The sequence below is a fragment of the Choloepus didactylus genome, chromosome 1 (assembly GCF_015220235.1).
Source record: "Choloepus didactylus isolate mChoDid1 chromosome 1, mChoDid1.pri, whole genome shotgun sequence".
Taxonomy (NCBI): domain Eukaryota; kingdom Metazoa; phylum Chordata; class Mammalia; order Pilosa; family Megalonychidae; genus Choloepus; species Choloepus didactylus.
This window is the reverse complement of record NC_051307.1, coordinates 79,636,772-79,658,717: the sequence shown is the minus strand read 5'-3', so window position 1 is coordinate 79,658,717 and position 21,946 is coordinate 79,636,772. Positions and strand designations below refer to the sequence as shown.

At 35.9% G+C, this 21,946-nt stretch overlaps 1 protein-coding gene and 1 pseudogene across 2 annotated transcripts in view; both read left to right on the top strand.

Moving 5' to 3' along the window:
- The window catches only part of CCDC191 (coiled-coil domain containing 191), a 107,438-nt gene that overhangs the window by 54,044 nt on the left and 31,448 nt on the right, over window positions 1–21,946 (top strand). For both annotated transcript variants that reach the window (XM_037835639.1, XM_037835650.1), the window contains 5 exons: window positions 4,708–4,957; window positions 9,068–9,519; window positions 10,259–10,371; window positions 12,383–12,465; window positions 13,205–13,306. In XM_037835639.1, the coding sequence (XP_037691567.1) occupies window positions 4,708–4,957; window positions 9,068–9,519; window positions 10,259–10,371; window positions 12,383–12,465; window positions 13,205–13,306 (1,000 nt within the window). The remainder of the gene's footprint in view (window positions 1–4,707; window positions 4,958–9,067; window positions 9,520–10,258; window positions 10,372–12,382; window positions 12,466–13,204; window positions 13,307–21,946) is intronic.
- LOC119533845 lies at window positions 18,944–19,752 on the top strand (annotated as a pseudogene).

Genomic DNA, 21,946 nt, shown 5'->3' with positions numbered 1-21,946 from the left:
TCTTGTGGTAGGTGGTAATTTCTTAGAATTCACATCCGAAATCCAAGCAATGAAAGAAAAAAAATAGATAAATGGCATCTCTTCAAAATTAAAAACACTTGTGCTTCAAAGGACTTTGTCAAGACAGTGAAAAGGCAGCCTACCCAATGGGAGAAAATATTTGGAAACCACATATCCAATCATGGTTTAATCTCCAGAATATATAATGAAATCTTACAACGCAACAATAAAAAGACAAACAACCCAAATAAGAAATGGGCAAAAAGACTTGAATAGACATTTTTTAAAGAGGAAATAAAAAAGCTAAAAAGCACATGAAAAGAAGCTTGACATCTCTAGCCATTAGGGAAATGCAAATCAAAACCACAATGAGATATCATAACACACCTACTAGAATGGCCACTGTTAAACAAACAGAAAACTGCAAGTGTTGGAGAGGATGTGGAGAAAGAACACTCATTCCCTGCTGGTAACAAAGTAAAATGGTGCAGCTGCTGTGGAAGACAGTTTGGCAGTTCTTCAGGAAACTAAGTATAGAAGTGCCATAAGATTCAGCAATTCCACTACTAGGTGTATACCCAGAAAAACTGAAAGCAGGGATGCAAACAGAGATTTACACACTGATGTTCATAACGGAATTATTCACAGTTGCCAAAGATAGAAGTAAATTATCCGATGAATGGATAAACAAAATGTGCTAGAAACGTACAATGGAGTATTAGTCAGTTGTAAGAAGGAATGATGTCCTGATGCCTGAGACGACATAGATGAATATTGAGGACATTATTTGAGTGAAATAAGCCAGACACAAAAAGACAAATATTGTATGATCTCACTATTATGATCTAATTATAATAAGCAAACTCATAGAGGTAAAATTGATAGGCTCCCAGGAGTTAGAATGAGGGTAGAAAATGGGGAGCTGATGCTTAATTTGTGCAGAATTTTTAGTTAGGTTGATTGTGAATGTTTGGAGATGGATAGAAGTGATGGTAGCACATTATTGTTTGTGTAATTAACAGCACTGAATTATGTGTGTGAAGTTTAGGGTCATGTATGTCACTAGAAGGAAAGCTAGAAGATAAAACATGGGACTGTATAACAGTGTACCTTGTTGTGGATGATGACTGGAGTTAATAGTATAAATATAAACATGTTCTTTCAAGTTCTAGAACAAATGTATATCACTATTACAAGGTGTTAACAATAGGGTAGTATATGGGGAAAAAATATACAATACAAACTATGGACTATAGTTAACAGTAATATTTTAATATTCTTTCATTGGTTGTAACAAAGGTACACACCAATCCAATGTCAATAATAAAGTGGTATAGGGAGTATGGTGATTTTCTTTTTGGAGTAATGAAAATGTTCTAAAATTGATTGTGGTGGTAAATACACGACTCTGTGAATATACTGCCAGCCAAGGATTGTACACTTTCAGTGGATTGTTTGGTATGTGACTATATCTCAATAAAACTCCTTTAAAAAATAGAGTTATCTTCCATTTTTCCCTGTGCATTATTAAATTCATTCCTATTCCTGCTGAACCTACTCATCCCAAATGAAGCTGTTAAAGTCACTGTTGTTTTTATATTCTACATCAGATTTCGGTGCACAATCAGATCACTAATATGTGGTTATTTATTTATTATTCTTGATTTCCTTTTAAAAACTCAGGATGCTTTTTAGACATTTGTCTTGCCCTGAGATAGTGTTGTTACCTTATGTATGAACTTTGTTTTATGTTTTCACATTCTTTTTCATTTAATTAGATTCTCAAACAAACAAACAAAAACTCCCATAGTATAGGCAGGGTACACACCATTGTTGAGGAGGAATCTGAGGCTTAGAACTTTCAGCGGCTTGCCCAGAGTCCCATATCTAGTGTTCTTCTGACTTCTCTTTTCTAGAACATTTGTCAGTAACTAAGTGTCATTCACAGTGTTTGATTTTGGACAGCACATTTCATATTTTAATTCACATTTAAACTTTCTGCATTGTGTATTTCTGTGTCTGTAGAGATAGTCTTTCTCTGTATAGAGTTAGATCATTGTCATTACCACTTCATATAATATAGCCTTCCCAGAAATGTCCTGATTTTGTCTTGGAAGCATACTGGGGCAGCAGGTTTTCCATGAGGGAACTCTGTCCTTCATTTTATGATTATCTGGAGCACATCCAAGTAAATTACATCTGACTGAGCTACTCTTAAGAAATTTGAGTGAGTTTTCACTTTCAGAGATATATATATATATATACATGTTTTTAGCATCATCTTTAATAAAATATAGAAAGTGGCTTATGTAGAATATTGTTATCCTCCTGAAGGGGATGGCAAAGGAGCAAGAGTGGGACCGGCCTTGTTGCTGGATCCCTGGCTTCTGGGTTTCTACCATTCCACCTCAGCCCACAAACACAGATATCTTAAGTACATTTTCAACTCTCTGCATAACCATTACAGAGTAGGCTCCAAACACTATAGCGAACATGCATTTTTAATTCATTTTCTTACATAGTATTTTTTTCATATTTGAAGAAATATTTTTTCTCTTTGCCTTTTCATAGTCCAAATAATCTCCTCCCTGACAGTCAAAACCCCAGGGCTTCTTTTGGCTGTTTATGCTGTAAAAAACATGAAATTAACACATCAGGTAAATTTCACACTCCTTATTCCTGAGCAGACTGATGTAAATTGAATTTCACATTAATCAAACAGAGCAATGTACATCTTCTGTCCTGTGGAAATTTACGATTTTCACTTACTCGAGTAAAGTGTTATGAATTCTCCTCTCCCCCCCAACAAACACATACTATTTATACAATGATTTTTTTGGAGTTATTTTCTTGCCGTCATTGTTACCCAATTCATTATGCTTATTTCTTCTAAAATTTTTATTTCAAGTTTGTTCGGTCTCAGATGTTCAAATTTATTATTACCCAATTCATTAAGCTTATTTCTCCTAAAATTTTTATTTCCAAGTTTGTTCAGTCTCAGATATTCAAATTTATTGTTACCCAAATCATTATGTTTATTTCTCCTAAAATTTTTATTTCCAAGTTGGTTCAGTCTCAGATATTCAGTTTATTTCCATCAAGGTAAAATATTAATATAAATATTTATTACCACCTATAATGTATTTTTATACAAAAATCACCAGGTCAGTCAAATGTTTATTGAGTACCTATGACCGGTACATTAGAAGGAAGCAATTAAATATAATGAAATATGCTGTTGGCATAGTTGCTATTAATGTTTACCCTGAAATTCATTATTTCAATGGGCTCTACTCTCACTATTTGTATGTTTCATCCAACTCCTCTGACATAGGTTACATTCTATGACTGTAGGGAATTCTTTTTCAAACTAAGGGTTTTAACACATTACAAGTTCTGAATCAGGCTCAAGATGAGCCTTACCTTTTATTTAAGAAATGGAACAGACTAGAATAGAAAGTATCAGAGTACATCTCACATAGTAAAGGTAAATATTATTTGGTGTAACTTTTGTTTCATTCATACACACACACTTGTATATTGAGTCACAGTGTAAAAATGTCTCTTACTATAGGTGGTAGTTTAAAAAGGTTTAAAAGTCACTTAATCATTTAAGAATGATGGGAATGTTCTTCTGACTCATTGACTCAACTTCATTATTTTCTTGATACCCTACAAAGATTCCAAGAGGAGAGTTACGCATTATGTATATTTAACAGAAATAGATATGCAAACAGTGTTGGAGAGAACTTACTCGAGTCATCTTTAAAAAATATAATCAAGTAGATGTCTAGACATTAGATATGAAACCTCAAAACTGACCCTTGATGCAATATAAAGAAGCTTTAAGCTCTCCTGCTCACTTCTTCAAGGACAGTAATCATCTACTTACAGATCTTAAAGGCCTCTATTCTTGAATTCTCAATTGGCTGCCACCAATATATCTCCTAAAGGGAAATGTCCTTTGGGGAAGGGAATGTGCTTGGCTGTTACACCGCTTCCCTATTCCACTCAATCATGTCCTCTAAAGTTCATAGTTTCGAGGAATCAAAGGGAGCTCTTCCTTGGGAAGAGAGTGGACCAGACCCCTACTAGACTGTGAATTCCCTGAGAGCAGGTGCTTTGTCTTCACCTTTCACACATTTCTACTGTTCAGCAAGTAGACTGACAAGACAGCCATTCTGTGTAAGGTTTTGGTAAATGAGTCCTCTTGAGAGACCAAGTTCTTTTTTCATAAGGACTACCCTCATGGTTTCACTTTGACTTTCATAAGTCTTACACTAATTAATTACTGACAATTCGCTTGTTAAGTGGTATAGTTTTGTTTCTGATGCTTTCTCCCAAACCTTTGTCTTTCTTAGATTTCCTACCATAGTTGAGTATCTCCTCTCCTCATGTATTCATCTTTCAAATGTAGTTATTTATACACCTTTTCTTTTTGCTCCTTCCCCTCCAAAAGCTGTCAGAAACTGTTTTATGGTAATCAGAAAATTTCATATGACATGATAGAACAGTACAGTCACTCTTTCTTCTGAAGTAAATGTCTTGAGGTGCTAAAGCCGTCTATGAGGAAACCCTTTGCACTGGGAAGTTTAAAAGCAATTCCGTTAGCTTAATATGAAAGGATTAGCTGGAACTAAGATGGGGCACTTCCGGGACAGATTATAAGTGGCTTCTTTATTTTAATGGAAGTGGTTTGCTATTTAGAAAACAACAGCTGGCCACTGAGTATAACCGGAAACAAGTTCTTCAACACAGCTTTACAGAATGGCAGCTTTGGCATCATGGCAAGATCCGAAAGAGAGAGCTGGCTCTAACAAAGGAGGAAACTAGGAAGAAAATGGATGAGCTGCTGAAGGCAGCTTCGCTCAGGAAGCTCAATGCAAATGGATTATCCAGTTTAAATCTACTTAAGGAGGCAACAGCCACTGTGGATCCAGCTGTAAGAAATGGAGAGGTACATTGTTTCTTCTTTGCTTGGTCTTCCTTCTTATAAAACGCTTGCAGTTTTTACTTTTTTTTTTTTTTTAACTTTTTTTCTTCAAATATTTTCAAACTGACAGGACAGTTAACAACAACAAAAAAATAATAATACAGACCCTGTACCGAGAACTCCGACATACTACTACCACCTCTCCAGATACCCAGATCCACCAATTTTAACATTTTGAAACATTGTCGATATCATTCGTTTCTGTCTGTCCGTCTATCTATGTCTATCTATATCTATTTATCAATTCATTTTCTGAACACTTGAATATAGGTTGCATACATCAAGCTCCTTGAACACACGCTACTGTTGTGTACATTTCCCAAGAACAAGAATATTCACTCATGTAACCACATAAGTGCAGTTAATCAAGTTCAAGAAATTTAACATTGATATTATTGCTTTGTAGCCTGGGGTATGTTAGACGTTGCCAGATTGGCTTCCCTAGGCTATCTACAAATTATAGCTGCTACAGTACACAAGTACTACCTTTCAGTCAGTGTTTATTTTCTTGAACTGAATCTTTTTTATAATCACATACAAAATTTTAAATAATTAGAACTTGGTTGGGACATATTATATAGAGAGAATTTAAACCAACTAAGTGAAAGACTCTTTCAGGAACAGATAAAGCAGTGTTTACCACCCTTGAATTCCCCTTAGATCTTCAGACATTCCCTTTCTTACTGAGCTTGTGATTTATTTATAAGAGGGCAGTTTAAAAATTATTCTTTTTTCTAGTGAGGAAAGCCATATTATTAATTTTAACAATTTTGATAGGAGGAAATCAACAGAGAAAAAGCAATATAGCCTATAATTCCATCACCTGAAGATAACCACCATTAATATGTTGATGTATAGCCATCTAGTCTTTTCTCTGGTCAGGTATATGCATATTTGTTCTTTCAGCATTTTAAGTAGCTTTTAAATTTCTTCAATCAGGACAATTGAGAATCTCTAGGCTGCCATTATGCAGGAAAAGAAAGGCCATGGTTTTTCCTTGTTAATAACGTAATTACTGTGTTTTCTAACTCTTTTTTTTTTTTTTTTTTTTGCATTTTTGCATTTTTGCAATGTATTATGTGCATTCTCCATGTCTCTAAATATTCTCCAACAGTAGTTCTCATCTGGAAGTATACATTAGAATCAGACCTACTAAATCAGAATTTCTGGATATGGGTCACCTGTTCTACAGGTAAACTTGGTGTATCCCTGATTAGGGCCTACCATTCTGTGCCATCATTTTGTAATGGGCACGTGATAGTCTATCATGGACATAAGCTAGAATCTATATAGCTACTTCTCTATTGCTGGACATTTAATTGTTTCCAGTTTTCCATGACTATAAACAATGCTTCAGTGAACATCCTTGTAGCTAAATCTTTGTTTTTGCACACAACCGTGATACTTTACTCAGGATAAATATCTAAAAGTAGAATGCACATTTTAAAGTCTGTTACCAAATTGCCCTTTCAAAAAGGTTGTACCAAAGAAGTGCTTGTTTTCCTGCATCATATTTTTTTACATTTGCCAAATTGTCAGGTAAAATATTTTCATGTTATTATTGCTTCAATATTTGCATTTCTTTCATTACTATTGAAGTTAAAATTTTTTCATATTTGCTATTTATATATGGATAGAAAGGTAGATATGGATACATAATGACTTATCTCTTCATACACTTTGTACTTTTCTATTTATCTTTTTCTTATTTGAGGGAGCTCTTTTTATTTTTCAGACTGTTGATAGTTTTATTATTATATATATTGCAAATATTTTTTTCCAGTTTGTCATTCATCTTTTTTGTTTATTGATGGTGTTTGATATCGTATACAACTATTTTTTAAAAAAATTTTTATAAACTCAGTCCTACTATTTTTTCCTTTCATAGTTACACCAGCTGTCATGTTTAGAAAGCCTTTTGGAGAAGGTTGTCTCCCACCCCTTCTATCAAACCACTCCTCCAACATAATGCTAAGTACTTAACTCACATATATGAAATTAAGTTGGGCACTGGAGGGTCCCCAGTCTTGCTTTTTATCCTGATTACTAATAGCAAGATAGGCTAGTTTTAATTTAAGCTTAGTCTCAGCAGAGGGGGGATCATGAGGATGCTTATTGGAACTTATGTAATGTTTGGTCCCTTCCCCTGGGTAATTTATCAACCTTTATATGTCAGATAATTTTGTCTCCATTAAGACCCAGGAGAGTTTTCTATCTTAAGAAATAGCTGTGTGAAACGTTTTAGCTTCTGAAGTTCCACTGTTATTATCTTTAAAGGAAAAAAAGTCAGCAGAAAGTATTTTTTACCTGCACAAAACAGAAAAGTCACTAAATATACATTTTTTTAGACTTAAGGAAAAAAGCCTCCAAATCTCTGAAACCAAGGACAAAAGATTTTATCAAGATTTAAAAAAAAAAGCAAATGAAGATAAAGGGCTGTAAGAGACTGTAGTGTACTAAACTCTAATTTTTTTCCACAGTGTAGAGTTTAAAATGAAGAAATAAAAACAAATCTTTAGTTAGATGATCATTAATTATATAATCATGGGAACTCATGTAGCAAGAACACACATATTATACCTTGAAATTTTTCAGTCATCCTTTAGCTAATAGGTGATTTTCTCTAATTAACCCAGACTGTTCAGCCCTGTTCTATTAAGTACAGTCTGTACCATTCAGCTTTTCTTTTATTCTCTTATTTTCAACTTAAAAAGTTAGCATGATCCAAAAGAAATCTTGTTGTCATTCTCAGGCTTTTATTCAGTCTTGCTGGGTTAATAACATATCATTACTACAAAATTTCAAGGAGCTTAGAACATGTACCCTGCTTGATGCTAAATTAACAAATGTTCTTATGAATAAATGCCCACTGACATTTCTGAAACAAAAGATTATAAAAAGTCTCTAATCATGTCAGACTTTCCATATAACATATCTTTTCACTTCACCTGAGTCTTTTTAGAAAGCATTTCCATCATCATCAAAAATATTTTTAAGTACCTGAATATGGCACCCTGTTAGGGCTATCAAAGAGAGCTAGAGGCGTCTAATATTAGATAGTTAACATAATTTTTCTCCTTGCACCACTGCAGATGGCATGTTAAAAAACTGGTCAGACCTTAGACGATGGAATCAAACCAATCTAGAAGAGACATTTTAACTAAGACATTATTTTGGCCACTAGAAGTTTTCTGATTAAGAATTCTCTTTCCTTCCCCTCTTTATGGAATTTGCATTGCATATGATACCTCAGTCTAATAAGTGAGACTCATGATAAAGCAACATGATAATGCAAAATATCATCACATAACATTAGTCCTATGTCATACAGATATTTACCCAGTGATCCTGGTCTTGCAAATATTTCCCTGGTGGTTCAGAAATAGCTGGAGACTGTAAATTTTAGTCCAGGCCTTGATCCTGGAGTAAATAAATACCCTGTAGTATGGCAAATGATTTTCTAGTGGCAGGAAAAGCGATGATAGAACAGAGCTATTATTTTTTAATGCAATTTTATTGAGATATATTCATATAACATACAATCCTCCAAAGTGTACAGACATTTAAAGCAGAGCTATTATTGATTTGTTAAAGTATTTCTTAGTTTCCACATGTTTTTGAGAAAGAATGGCTCCTTTGCCACAAAATTTCCAATTTTATGCAAAATTCAGAGTCTAGTCTTGCATATTAAAATTCCTGTAATATATATCTGGAGTAATCTTGCCTAATTCACAAAACAAAACAAAACAAACAAACACCCAAATTTGTCCAAATCAGAGATCTATAAGAGCACATTTTTCTTAGTACTAATGTCCTGGCCCCTGGGGATGGTTCATACAGTCATTGCCACACTCTCACTCAGCTCCTGTCATAAGCAACAATGCACATTCTAGGAGGGGCTCACAGAGCTGAGGCTGGCAGCCTCCCAAAGCCAGGCCAGGAGCACAGTGCAGCCCTGGCTGGGGTGCAGGGCACTTTTGCCACTAAATTGAACAGTGCCAACTGCACCAAGGTAGGTTCTCTTTAGCATAGTCCTTTAAATAGCTGAGCTATAACGTGTTCCTTTTCCCTCAGGTGACTGCCGTGCCCCCTTTGTGGGAAAAGCCTCTTTCGGGAAGCAATGATTATATGCTCAGCCCTCCTTTAGGAAAACCAACAAAGAGCACCTTGCAGGTTTCCCTTCAGAATGTCCCTTTGAGCACACCTGATCATAAACAGCCCGAGATCCTGTACGCTGAACCCTCCCAACAGTCTGGCAGTGAGAAGCTCAGAACCAGCAGCCAGAAAGCAGAACCCATTTGCATGGGCCATTTCCATAATCGCCACATCTTCCAGCAACAGCTGATTGAGAAGCAAAAGAAGAAACTTCAGCAGAAAACAATTCTCGAGCTGAAGGAAAATCAGCGGCTGGCGGAGGCTCGCTGGGCAGCAGAGCGTGCTGCAGCGGTTACAGATGCCCAGAGCCGCCTGCTGTCAAATCCCAGAGAGGAAGAAGAACCAAAAATAACATGCCAGGTGCTTCTAAAGTATGTTCATTGTATCTGGACACTATTTGAACTGGTTACTTGGGGTATCTCACTTTGGGGTAGAGAGGGTCCTGAATTTCTTTGCCCTGCTTCTAGACTGCATGATCTCTCCTTTTCTCTTCTTTTATGCTCTCAAAGCAAAAAAGCCCCATATATTGTATGAGTACATCACAGTTGTAAATAGGTATTTAAGGCAAGTAGTTGCCTATGCCAATTCAGTTATATAGTTAGCATTTGTGTCATGGTTACCTTTGTCTGAGGCGCTCTGTTACTATACCAGAAAAAGAGAAAAATGATTATTTGCTCTAACTAGGTTTCTGGGTTTTTCCTTGTTTAGTGCTGAGAAGCCAGGTCAGACAACAACAGGTCCAAATGGAACAGCCCCTTGGCTGGCCAATTACCTAGCTTAAATTTGTAGTTGTTTGGAATAAAACTAAACATCACTTGCTTCTTTGAGCCTGGAATAAGATTCCATATTTATCCAATACTATCACTCAGTACATGTGATAAATAGGAAGTGGCGATACCTATTGATTTGAAGCACTAGGATGACTCAGGCTGATTACTCAACCTTTCCATGCCTCGTTACACCTGTTTTCTAGAGGACATAATAATAATTTGTTACTACAGAGAGTAAGGATTAATTAAAGTTTGTAAAAGTGCTTTGAGATGCTCAGGTGAAAGGGTTTTGAAGAAAGCTGGTTATTGGTCTGAATTCTTTCCCTTTGTTTTCCCCCAGTTCATCTGTTGCTTCCTCTGGAACTGAAGGCAGTAGAAGTGACTCCCGAAATTCTCTTCCTGGATTCAAAAGGAACCCCAAGCAGCTGATGGCACCCCATCCCATAGTGAAAGGCAGGGCTGTCTTGGTGGTGGCCTTGTGTTGGTCATCTTCCCTCCTAGAGCAGAACATACTGGAACTGAATGTTGGCATCTCTTGGGTTTTGAGAATTGGCAGGACCTCATCAAAGTCTGAGATGTGTAGACACATGAGGAGTAGAATGCACCAGAAAGCTCCACTATTTTTTTCCTGCCACTCTGCCAACCTTTTTGGCCTTTCCAGCCAATATGAAAAAATTGCTGAAATTCTGTAATTTGAGATATGATTTGTTAAAAAAAAATAGGACTATGCCTGAGAGGAAACGGCCATGGATACATTGATAGAGATCACCTACTTTGTTGACCTGAATATATTTGTCAGTTTACAGAAGTTCAGGTTAAGCAATCCAAGTTACTTAATTTGATGATAGACATTTGGTAATGAAATCTACAAGTCAGACACTTTAATTTGATAACACTTGATGCATAGAAAACCTTACTTAAATCAAGTAATACTATGAGAATAGAAGCATTCCTTAAAATCCAAGTGACTTTTAGTAAGAAATCTAGAAGTTAGACATTTTAATTTGATAACACTTTTGATGCATTTAAAAAAAACTTATTTAAACCAAGTAATACTATGAGAATAGAAGCATTCCTCAAAACCCACCTGGTGAATCCAATAATGGTTCTTATATTATATTTAGTCACTCACTGTATGTATGTTTGTGTATGTTGGGGGGCACTTTGGAGATGTTATTGTGGTTTGTTAATCTGCTGGTTTTTCAACTGTGGCAGAATTGCTGCCTTGACAAGAAGTGACATCTGAAGGACATAGGCCTGTAGTCAATTCCTATTAAAGAAGAAATTATCCATCTTTGCACTGATGATCTGCTAGTACAGTAATTCATGCTATTTTTGCCCACTGATAAAGTTGATCAGGAAATGCCCATTTTGATGTGATTATTTTAAAATAGTATTTTAGGACCCCACTTTACTTTTCAAGTAGTCTTTAATGATTAGCTTTAGAAAAGATGGGGAAACACTATGTTCTCAGAGACTCTGCTTTTCAGAGGTCTCTCACTTTGATTCTCTATTCTATTTCTGCCTTCTAAAGACATTCCCACTCCTGCCATCTGTGGCACTACTGTTATTTTATTTTATTTTTTTTTTTTCTTTTCTGGTAGCTAAGCATGCACTTAAATCAGTAAGAAATAGTCTGGTGGGGTTTTTGTTAATTCTTGAAATTGGGACTTAAATTCTCTTCCCTGTAATATGGCACAGGGAATTGAAAGTAGCTGTTGGCTGGGTTAGGGGAGCAGAACTCTGATACTCCCCCCACCCGTGCCCCCCTTCCATGAAAACCCAACTGATTACAGAGTCACATCATCAGACCATCTTGCACATTTGCTTCTTTTGGATTGATATTTAATAGACTGTCAAGAACACAAGTCTGACACTCAGATTTGTTCAGATGCCAGTTCTCCAAATGCCTGGTGCAATTCCATTTCCTGCCCATCTGGATATCCAGGCCTTAAAACTAGATCAAAATGTGTTCATCGTGACCCCAAACTTTAGTTTGTTTGTTGTCATTGTTACATATACAGACATATGTACAGTGACTTAAGAAAAGTTAGCAGACTCATTTAATGAGATTTGAGGAAAGATTCCAATCTCAAAGTGTTTATTGGATGTAATTAAAGTTTTCTACATTCATCAAAGGTATTATCAAAATTCTGGTTTCTGGGTTTCAATTACTAAAAGCTTATCATTGAGGCACATCTTATTTAAACCTGTAAACAGTTATTCTAATAGACATGTAAAGAAAAATATATTCTGCAAATTGTTTATCATTGCTGAGGATGGGATTATAGGTCCTTAACCTAGAGGGCATATAAAAGAGCATAATACATATATTTCTAAGATTGTGAACACTCAGCTTGCAAGAAAACCCTAACAATAACATGAAATTTACTGTGAATTGGAGGCAATTCTTTTGCAGTGTTCCTCATATTTTTTATATTGGTACTCTATTTCTATTTTCTAGCCATGGAAGAGAGAGCAATTCAGCGAGCTGAACGTAGGCAGATCTTGGCAGAGAAGAAGAAAAAACAAGAAGAGGAGAAATTGGTAATAAGTACAGAATGCAAACTGGGGCATGAAAAAGAACATGGATAAGTCTTTATTAAAAAATGAAATCTTACTTGCCTGAGACAATAGAGTTAAACCAACTTCTGAAAAAGCCTTGCCTAGCAGCCTGAACCCAGTGACAATTTTAGGAAAGTAAGGGGGTGGGGGGATGGGAAACAACATCAATATTATATCAGGAAGGACATGTTACAAAAATTGATGGGCACTAGTAAATTGGGAGATTTACACTTAGCCAAGACTAGCTAGTGTGTTATAGGTGGATATCCAACCTAATGAGTTTGCAAAGGGGTGGTTCTTATTTTCCAAAGTTTTGACCCAGACTTCCAGAAGTAAGTCTTTATACCTACTAAGGAAAAAAAAAATGAACAGTTCCAAGAGTAGTTTTATTGGTGAAATGAAAGAAAAACTTGCTTTTTAGATCAGACTTTGTATTTGAAGGTAAGTATTGAAAACCAATCATTTCATGATGAAAAATTAGTCATCGTATTCATCCTCAGTCTCACCTTCCCAAACTGAAAAGGAATTTTTGGAGAAACTTTTAAATTGCACCTCTGACCACATACTAGTCAGGTTTTCTACTTTTATCACAAAATGCAGGCTTCCTCCAAAGCCAGGATGGCCACCTTAGTTAGCAGAAACTCGACTTTCCTCAACATAAAAGATCTTATTTCCTTACAAATTTAGAGTTCTACTTTTTACACATTTTTATCCTGATCAGGCCCAATTAAAGGCCCAAGAAGAGGAGCGTCGGAAGAGGGAGGCAGAAGAAAAGGAGGCTCAGCTTGAAAGAAAACGAGAAGAGAAGAGACTGAAGAAAATGGTTAGTAGCATCTATATGGTCAGTAACCTATCTCATCAGGTCCTGTTGTTGTGATCCTGTGGCCCTATGCACCTTTTCCTCCTTAGAACTTCTCCATGGAATATTCTTCTCTCACTTCCGCCCTTTTTCTCATTTAGTTAACTCACTTAGTTAATATCTTTTGATTCTTTGGATCTTAAACTCTAACATTACATTTTCCAGATCAGCCTTTCCTGCCCCACCCCAACCTTCTCCCAGTGTTAGGGTAGGACCTCTTTATGGAGTCTCATCAGGTCTTTCCTTCCAAGCATTATCAGCGTTTATAATTATACATTTTTTTTTATTTGTTATTTTATTCATTTCTGGCCACCAACTAAACTGTACTCTCCATTAAGAGTAAAGGGACCAGTCTGGCATGGCATATAGTAGGCACTCAGCAAATAAGTGTTGAATGAATGAATAAGTAAGTGAAGTAATGAAGGAACAAACACATGAAAATATAGAGAGAAATAAGAGACAAAGCTCTTACTTTCAAAGTTATTAAATTCTAGTTGGGAAGATGAGATCTAAAAAGACACACCTGTCAGACAATATAGAACAGCACATACTGTCTTGTGCTTCATAGACCAAAAGAGATTAAGAGAGCCATACAAAGCAGGATCCATGAAGACTTTGGAGAAATAGAGGCATTTTCACAGAAAGGGGGATTTGAATTGGGAATCAAAGCATATAATACCTGGAGTAAAAGGTCCAGGCATATGAAATTCATCCTTTGCTAAGTGAGCTTTAAAAATTTCCTCTAAAAATGTCCCAGTTACCTCCTGTTCTGATTTGCTAATGCTGCCATTTTGCAAAACACCAGAAATAGATTGGCTTTTATAAAGGGGGTTTATTTGGTTACAAAGTTACAGTCTTAAGGCCATAAAGTGTCCAAGGTAAGGCATCAACAATAGGGTACCTTCACTGAAGGATGGCCACTGGCATCTGGAAAACCTCTCTTAGTTCGGAAGGCAACGTGGCTGGCGTCCACTTGCTCCCAGGTGGCGTTTCAAAATGGTGTTCTCCAAAATGTTGGTCTTGGGGCATTTCGTCTTCTCTTAGCTGCAGCGCTCTTCAAAATGTCACTCTCAGTTGCTCTGAAGTCCTTCTGTTTGTGAGCCCCTTTATAAGACTCCAGTGAACTAATCAAGGCCCACGCTGAATGGGTGGGGCCACACCTCCATGGAAACATTCAGAGGTCACACCCTAACCAAAGGTGTCACTCAAAGTTGGGTGGATCACATTTCCATGGAAGCAACCTAATCCAAAGGTTCCAACCTAATCAACACTAATATGTTTGCCCCCACAAGATTGCATCAAAGAACATGGCATTTTCTGGGGGACATGATATATACAAACTGACACACCTCCCTTAAAAACATCTCAGGACATGTAATGTCCTATGTCCTATATTCCTAGTGGTGCCTGAAATATTAAGTTGTTCTGAGAAATAGAAATTCAGTGATCAAATACATTTGACAAATGCTGTTAAAACAAAGTTAAACTGGTTTCTCTATTAGCTGATTTCACAGACCCATGTACTACGAGTCTGCAAAAGAGGGACCCGTGGTGCCAAGCAGTCATAAATATCTGGCCACAGAACCCGTTTTTTATGGAGCACCCAGTAATGCCACATGGAGCGATTTGGGGCCATGCTACTGTAAACCAGTGAGACAAATTTTAATATATATAGCATAAGAACTTCCCTCTCATTATAAAAGTAATATTTGTTGATTGTAGAAAATTTGAGAAATACATAAAAGGTGGAAAAAATATCTATGAGCTCAGCATGAAGAGGTAACTACTCTTAATATCTTAGTATATATAATTTGGTCTTTTTTTTTTTCTGTGCATCTCTCTCTTTTAATAGTTAAGTTGGTAATTTGTGTGTTTGTAGGTATTTCTAAGCATTTTTCATTTAAGATTCTGTCATGAGTATTTTCACTTATTCTAAATTCATCAAAACCTTTTTTTTTTTTAATATGTGAAAGGTCTTTCTTTAAAAATAAACTTTTTATCTTGGAGTTATTTGGATTTACAAAAAAAGTTGCAAATTTAGTACACAGAGTTCCTGTAGATTCATCACTCAGTTTCAGTTTCCCCTAATGTTATCATCTTCTATTATGATAATTCATTTGTCAAAATTAAGAAACCAACATTGGTTCATTACTGTTAACTCCAGACTGTATTCAGTTTCACCAGTTTTTCCATTAATATCCTTTCTCTGTTCCAGGATACAATCCAAGATACCATATTGCATTTAGTTGTCATGTCTTCCTAGTGACCTCTGGACTGTGACAGTTTTTCAGTCTTCTCTTGTCTTCATGTCCTTGGCAGCTTTTAGGAGTACTGATCAGGTCGTTTGTAGAATGAGCCTCAATTTGTGCTTATCTGTTGTTTTTCTCATAATTATTCCGGGCTTATGGGTGTTTGTGAAGAATCCCACAGAGGTGAAGTGCCCTTCTCATCAGATTATATCAGAGGGTATGTGATATCCACATGATAACCACTGGTTTTGTTAACATTGATTAACTTGTTTGACAGGTTTCTCCACATAGAGTTATTATTTTTCCCTTTTCATACTCTTCTTTGGAAGCATTTTATTATGCAGCCTACCTCAAGGTAGGGGAAATTAATCTCCATATCCTGAAGATCTATTGTCTCTTCCCCCATTTACTTATTCATTCATTTATTTTACTATGGATTCATGTGTATATTATACTTTGGGTTTCCAGTATTATGTTATTTATTTTATTGCTCTGGCAATTGGGAACTCTTTAGGGTTGGCTCCTGTGTCTCTTTCACATACACCATCCTTTTGTGTTTTGAGTGCTTTACTTTCTGGTACTACAAGATGCTCCAGGGTCATCGTATATTTTTTACTGCCCTAGCCCTAGAATCAACCATTTCTCCAATGTACCCTCATTTTAAATGGTATTTAAAAGCAAGATCTGGGTGTTGAGGGTGCTCATTGCTATTGAGGTGCCATTGACTCTAGGCTCTCAGCAGACAGAGCTTGGAAATATATATTTGTATGCTAACCAGTGTATATCTATATGTGTTTCTGTATCTATCCATCTGTTAAGCTAATCATGAATTCAGAATTCGTACTGATGTCTCCAACTCTAACCTACCACAAGGGTTCATTCTTCCCTTCCCATCTTTCTTATCTTTAACTTCCCTTTCTGACAGTGTTTAACCTGCCTCCCACCATCCACTATCCATTTGTGCTAGAATACATATAAAGCATTTTCAGAACTGTTAACTTAAACCCCATGAGAAATAAATTTACCAGCTAAAGTACAGTGATATGCACAGTTCCTTTGTATTTAATCTTATAGTTTCCAATTAAAAGACAGCTTTCCAAAGTTAGTTAGGTCAGCCCCCCCACCTTCTTGAGTACAGTTATGTCATATATTTGAAATACAGTTAGATTCATTTGTCACAGTCTGCATTTTATCCTGAGATCCCTTCCATCCTTGTTGATTTTTTTGTTTGCCTGCATTTTTTGTTTGCCTGCATTAAGTTTCACTATTTGTGATTTACACAGTTCTATGGATTTTGACAAATGCATAAAGATATGTATCCTCCACTCACTGTCATACAGAACAGTTCCTTCACCTGAAAAGTTCCCCGTGCATCCCTTTTGTAATCAACCACTCTCCCCACCCTTCAACCCCTGGCCACCACTGATCTATTTTCCCTACTCATAGTTTTATCTTTTCCAGAATATCGTATGTATGGACTCAAACAATATGGCTTCTTTCACTTAGTAAAATGCATTTAGGATTCATCCATAATGTTGCATGAATCAAAAGCTCATTCCTTTTTATCACCAAATAGAATTCCAATAATGCTACATCTGGATATGCCAGAGTTTAGTCTTCTGTTGAAAGACATCTCAGCTGCTTCACATTTTAGCCATTATGGATAAAGCTCTTATAAACATACATGTACAGGTTTTTGTTTGGAAGTAAGTTTTCAGTTCACTTGGGTGGGTACTAGGAGTGTGATTACTGGGTAGTATGGTAAATCTATGTTTAACATTATAAATAAGTAGGAAACTGTCTTCCAAAAGTGGCTTACCATTTTGCATTCCCACTAGCAATGAATGAGAATTACCAATATCGTTATTGTCAGTTTTCTGGGTTTTAGCTATTCTAATAAGTGTGTAGGGGCATCTCATTGCTCATGGTGTTTATTTGCATTTCCCTAATGACAAATAAGGTTGAGCATCTTTTCATATGTTTATTTGCCATCCGTATAACTTCTTTGGTAAAGTGTCATTTCAGATATTTTGCCCATTAAAAATTTTTGTTTGTTTTCTTATTGTTGGATTTTAAGAGTTTTTTTAAAAATATATTTTGGATCAAGTCCTTTATTAGGTATGTGATTTGCAAATATTTTCTCCCAGTCTATACCTTGTCTTTTTATTTTTATTATATTCTTTTAACTGGCAAGGATGACTTTATTCAGAGGCTGATACAGAAGGGAAGAGAGATTGGAACTCAGTTCTCTCAAAACAAAGGATTAATTTTTAAGATCTGGGAGTGGTTGGAGGAAAAATAGTAGGAGGAGTTGATCACAGGGGTGGGTGGGTGAGGGATATACTGAGGTTGTGAATAGGACCGCTTGGCTCAGAATGTTATTTTGAGGTTATTAGGCATCTATAAAGGCTGGGATAGAGGAGGAGGGAGATAAGGAACTACCCAGTTAGGAGTCTCTTAGGTGCCTGGTAGCTGGGGTGGGAAGGATAAGGGAGGAGGAGGTCAGGGGTGAATTTGATATTTAGCATAGCTGGGATCTGAAGTTATCTTTTTCCCTCTTTTTTTTTTCCCCCTCACAGTCTGAGTTATTTTTCTCTGCAGTCCCACAGCTGCAATGTTGGTTCATGGTAGTTAGGACAAGGAGGGCAGAGGCAGGGGCATACCACGAGTAAGGCTGGCAGCTTGGTCAAGAGAAAGAAAAACAGTCTTGTTTAGTCCCTCCTCTTGTTCAAAAAAAAAAAAAAAAAAGAAAGAAAGAAAGTTCTTCATTGAACCACTTAGTTGGCTTTTGTTTGGTTGTTTTTTCTTGGCGGAGGACAAGTAGAGCCATTTCTTGGGAAGGTGGTGGCAATAGGTTAGTTGTTTCTGGGTCATGCATCTTAAAAGAGAAATATCTTACTAATGAACATAACACATTAATTAGCATGTTCGAGTCGTGATTAAGAATGGCTGTGTTAAAACACGGACCTTCTCAAGTCCTTTCTAGTCGAATTTGTTAGGTAGCCCAGCCATGGTGGCTGGCTCACAGATGCTGGTCTTAGCTCCTATGCCTTGTCTTTTAATTTACTTAGTGGTTTCTTTCACAGAGCAGAAGCTTTTAAATTTGATAAAGTCCAATTTATCAATTTTTTCTTTCTTGAAGTGTGCTTTTGGTATTATATATAAAAACTCTTAACCAGAGAGATGATGGCAGCATGGCGGCTGGGTACGAGCCTTCCAACCCTCCTCTTCCTTGCTGTCGCTGCCACCAGGATCCTTTAGATTGCGTATGTTCGTTGTAAGCCCGCCCCAGCCCACCAGTCCTCTGGGCCACCCGTTCTCCCTTCCGCCGCCACTGCCAGCTCTGAGGGTCGGCGGGCCGGGTAACTCGGCCTCCCACCCCACCCACCGGCCCGCGGGCCAGGACCATGGAGGACGTGAAGCTGGAGTTCCCCACCCTCCCACGGTGCAAAGAGGATGCCGAGGAATGGACCTATCCTATGAGGCGAGAGATGCAGGAAATTTTGCCTGGATTGTTTTTAGGCCCATATCTTCTGCTATGAAAAGCAAGCTATGAACTTTAGGTTAGGTTTACCAAGAAACTTTATTAACCAACTTTTCTGGGCTACCTGTACTACAGAAACATGGAATAACCCATATAATATGCATAAGACAAAATATTGAAGCAAACTTTGTTAAACCAAACTTTCAGCAATTATTTAGATATTTAGTCTTGGATATTGCAGATAATCCAGTTGAAAATATAATACGTTTTTTTCCCATGACTATTTATATTCCCATGACTATTAAATCAATAATAAATTTATTGATGGGAGCTTACAAACTGGAGGAAAAGTTCTTGTCCGTGGAAATGCAGGGATCTCCAGGAGTGCTGCCTTTGTTATTGCATACATTATGGAAACATTTGGAATGAAGTACAGAGATGCCTTTGCTTACGTTCAAGAAAGAAGACTTTGTATTACTTCTAATGCTGGATTCGTCCATCAGTTTCAGGAATATGAAGCCATCTAGCTAGCAAAATTAACAATACAGATGATATCACCACTAACAATAGAAAGGTCATTATCTGTCCATTCTGGTACCACAGGCAGTTTGAAGAGAACACATGAAGAAGACGACAATTTTGGAAACATGCAAGTGGCAAATGCTCAGAATGGCTGACTCAAGAGCAACTGTTATAGAAGATGTAAATTGAATTTCTATTTGGGAAGGAGAAAATACTTGAGACAATAATAATGTAAAATGATACATATAAAAAAAAAGTAGCTTCTTTTCAATTAAATGTTGCTTCCATACATGTTTCTCTGCAACTTGTTCAGCAACATTTTAAGAAGATGTTGGACTTCTGCAATAGATGGCACTGATGGTTTTACTCCTTTTTGGTTTTTTTTTATTTTTCATTTTATAGTTTTATTATAAACCAAGAATTTTGGACTTGCAAAGAGGTATTATTGCAATAATGCACTTTTCATACTTGAAATTTATTTGTATGATATAAAGTTATTACTTTAAACAAAATGCAAGTTGGGATTTGTTTATAAAATTTGGGTAATTTATAACGAAAGTTTACTAAAGTTTGCTAAAAATTCATTTTCTGTTATATAACATTTTAAAAATAATTTTACAGTTCAGTTTTATGATGGAGTCTCTTACAGAAACATTAACAAAATGTAGGAATATGCCACATTTCCCTTTTTTAGTATAATTCAGTACCTAAATTGTTCTTTTATTTTTCTAAGCTCTTCTTGGTCCTTCATTAATAGTCTTTAAATCACGTCATTAGCCAATTTCCTGACTTTAACACAATTGAGTTATTGCTTCCTTCCATGTTACCTTCCTAATTTGTTTATTCCATTAAAAAAAAAAGTTTAATGAACAAAAAACATGTTTTGCTTTATAGTATAGACTCTCCCTCAAAAAGGATAGTGTTAGAAGTCTCAAGTGACTTCCCTTTTTTGCATTACTTATTATGGGTTCTTTTGAGAACCTGTTTTTTTTTTGTTTTTGTTTTGTCAAAAATGGTTCTAAATAGAATATACCAATTTAGCACTATTGGTTTTTTTCCCCTATGTGAAACCCAAAAAAGAAAAGTGCCTTGCATCATTTAAAAAATGAAAAGATAAAACCTCATGACCTCCAAAATTAATATACAGAATAGTGAAAAGTAAGAGTAATGTTTTCTGTAATTTCTTTGTTTTTAAACCATAAATTAGTTTAAATAAAAAATATTAAGTTTGAAGAGACCTTAGTAAATTATTTGGTACATGTTCATTTTATGTTATCTTAATGATTCTGTGAAATTGTTCCAGCCCTGATAGAAGCTTTTCTCTGAAAATGCATTTATTGGAGAAAGTGATTTGTGGGAGACCTTATTGTTTTAAATTGGCCTTTTAATAAGTTCTTTAAATTGAGTTAATCCAAATTTCCCCCATAATTTGCATTAGCAAAGTCACTTTATGAATCCTTGGTTCTCCATGTTTTTATTTGTGTATAAAAATTGTTTTAAGAAAAAAAAAAACAAAACTCTTAACCAAACCCAAGGTCACTTAGATTTTCTCCTCTATTTTCTTCTAGAATTTTTATAGTTTTACATTTTACTCTAAGTCTTTGGTCCATTTAAAGCTAATTTTTATGTAAGCTGTGACTTATCTGTTGGGGTCCATTTTTTCTCATATGGATGCCTAGTCATTCCAGCACCATTTGTTGAAAAGACTATTTTTTCTGTATTGCATTACCTTTGCACATTTGTCAAAAATCAGTTGACTGCATTTGTGTGGATCCATTTCTGGACTTTCCTTTCTGTTCTGTTGATCTATCTATTTATTCCTTTTTTGGAAACATACTGTCTTTACTAGAATTTTATAGAAAGTCTTGATATTGGGTAATGTGAATTCTCCATTATTCTTTTTCAGAATGCTTTGGGTATTCTAATTCCTTTGCCTTTCCATGTAAATTTTAGACTCATCAATTCTACAAAAAAAAAAAAAAAAACATGATGGGATTTTGATTGAGATTGGATTGACTCTATAGATGAAATTGTGTTGAACTGACATCTTACAATATTGAGTCTTCTCATCAATGAACATGGTATATCTCTTCATTTATTTAGATCTTCTTTCATTTCTAAGTCTTTTGTAGTTTTCAACAGATCTTGTGCGTATGTTGTTAGATTTATACCAAAGCACTTCTTTTTTTGATGCTATCATAAATGGTGTCTTTAAAAGTTCAGATACCAATTGTTCATTGCTAGTATTTATGAAGAAACTACAGGAACACAACTTGCTTTTTAATGTTGCTCTTGTTTTCTGAAGCCTTGCTAAATACATTTACTAATTCCAAGGGTGATTTTTGTAGA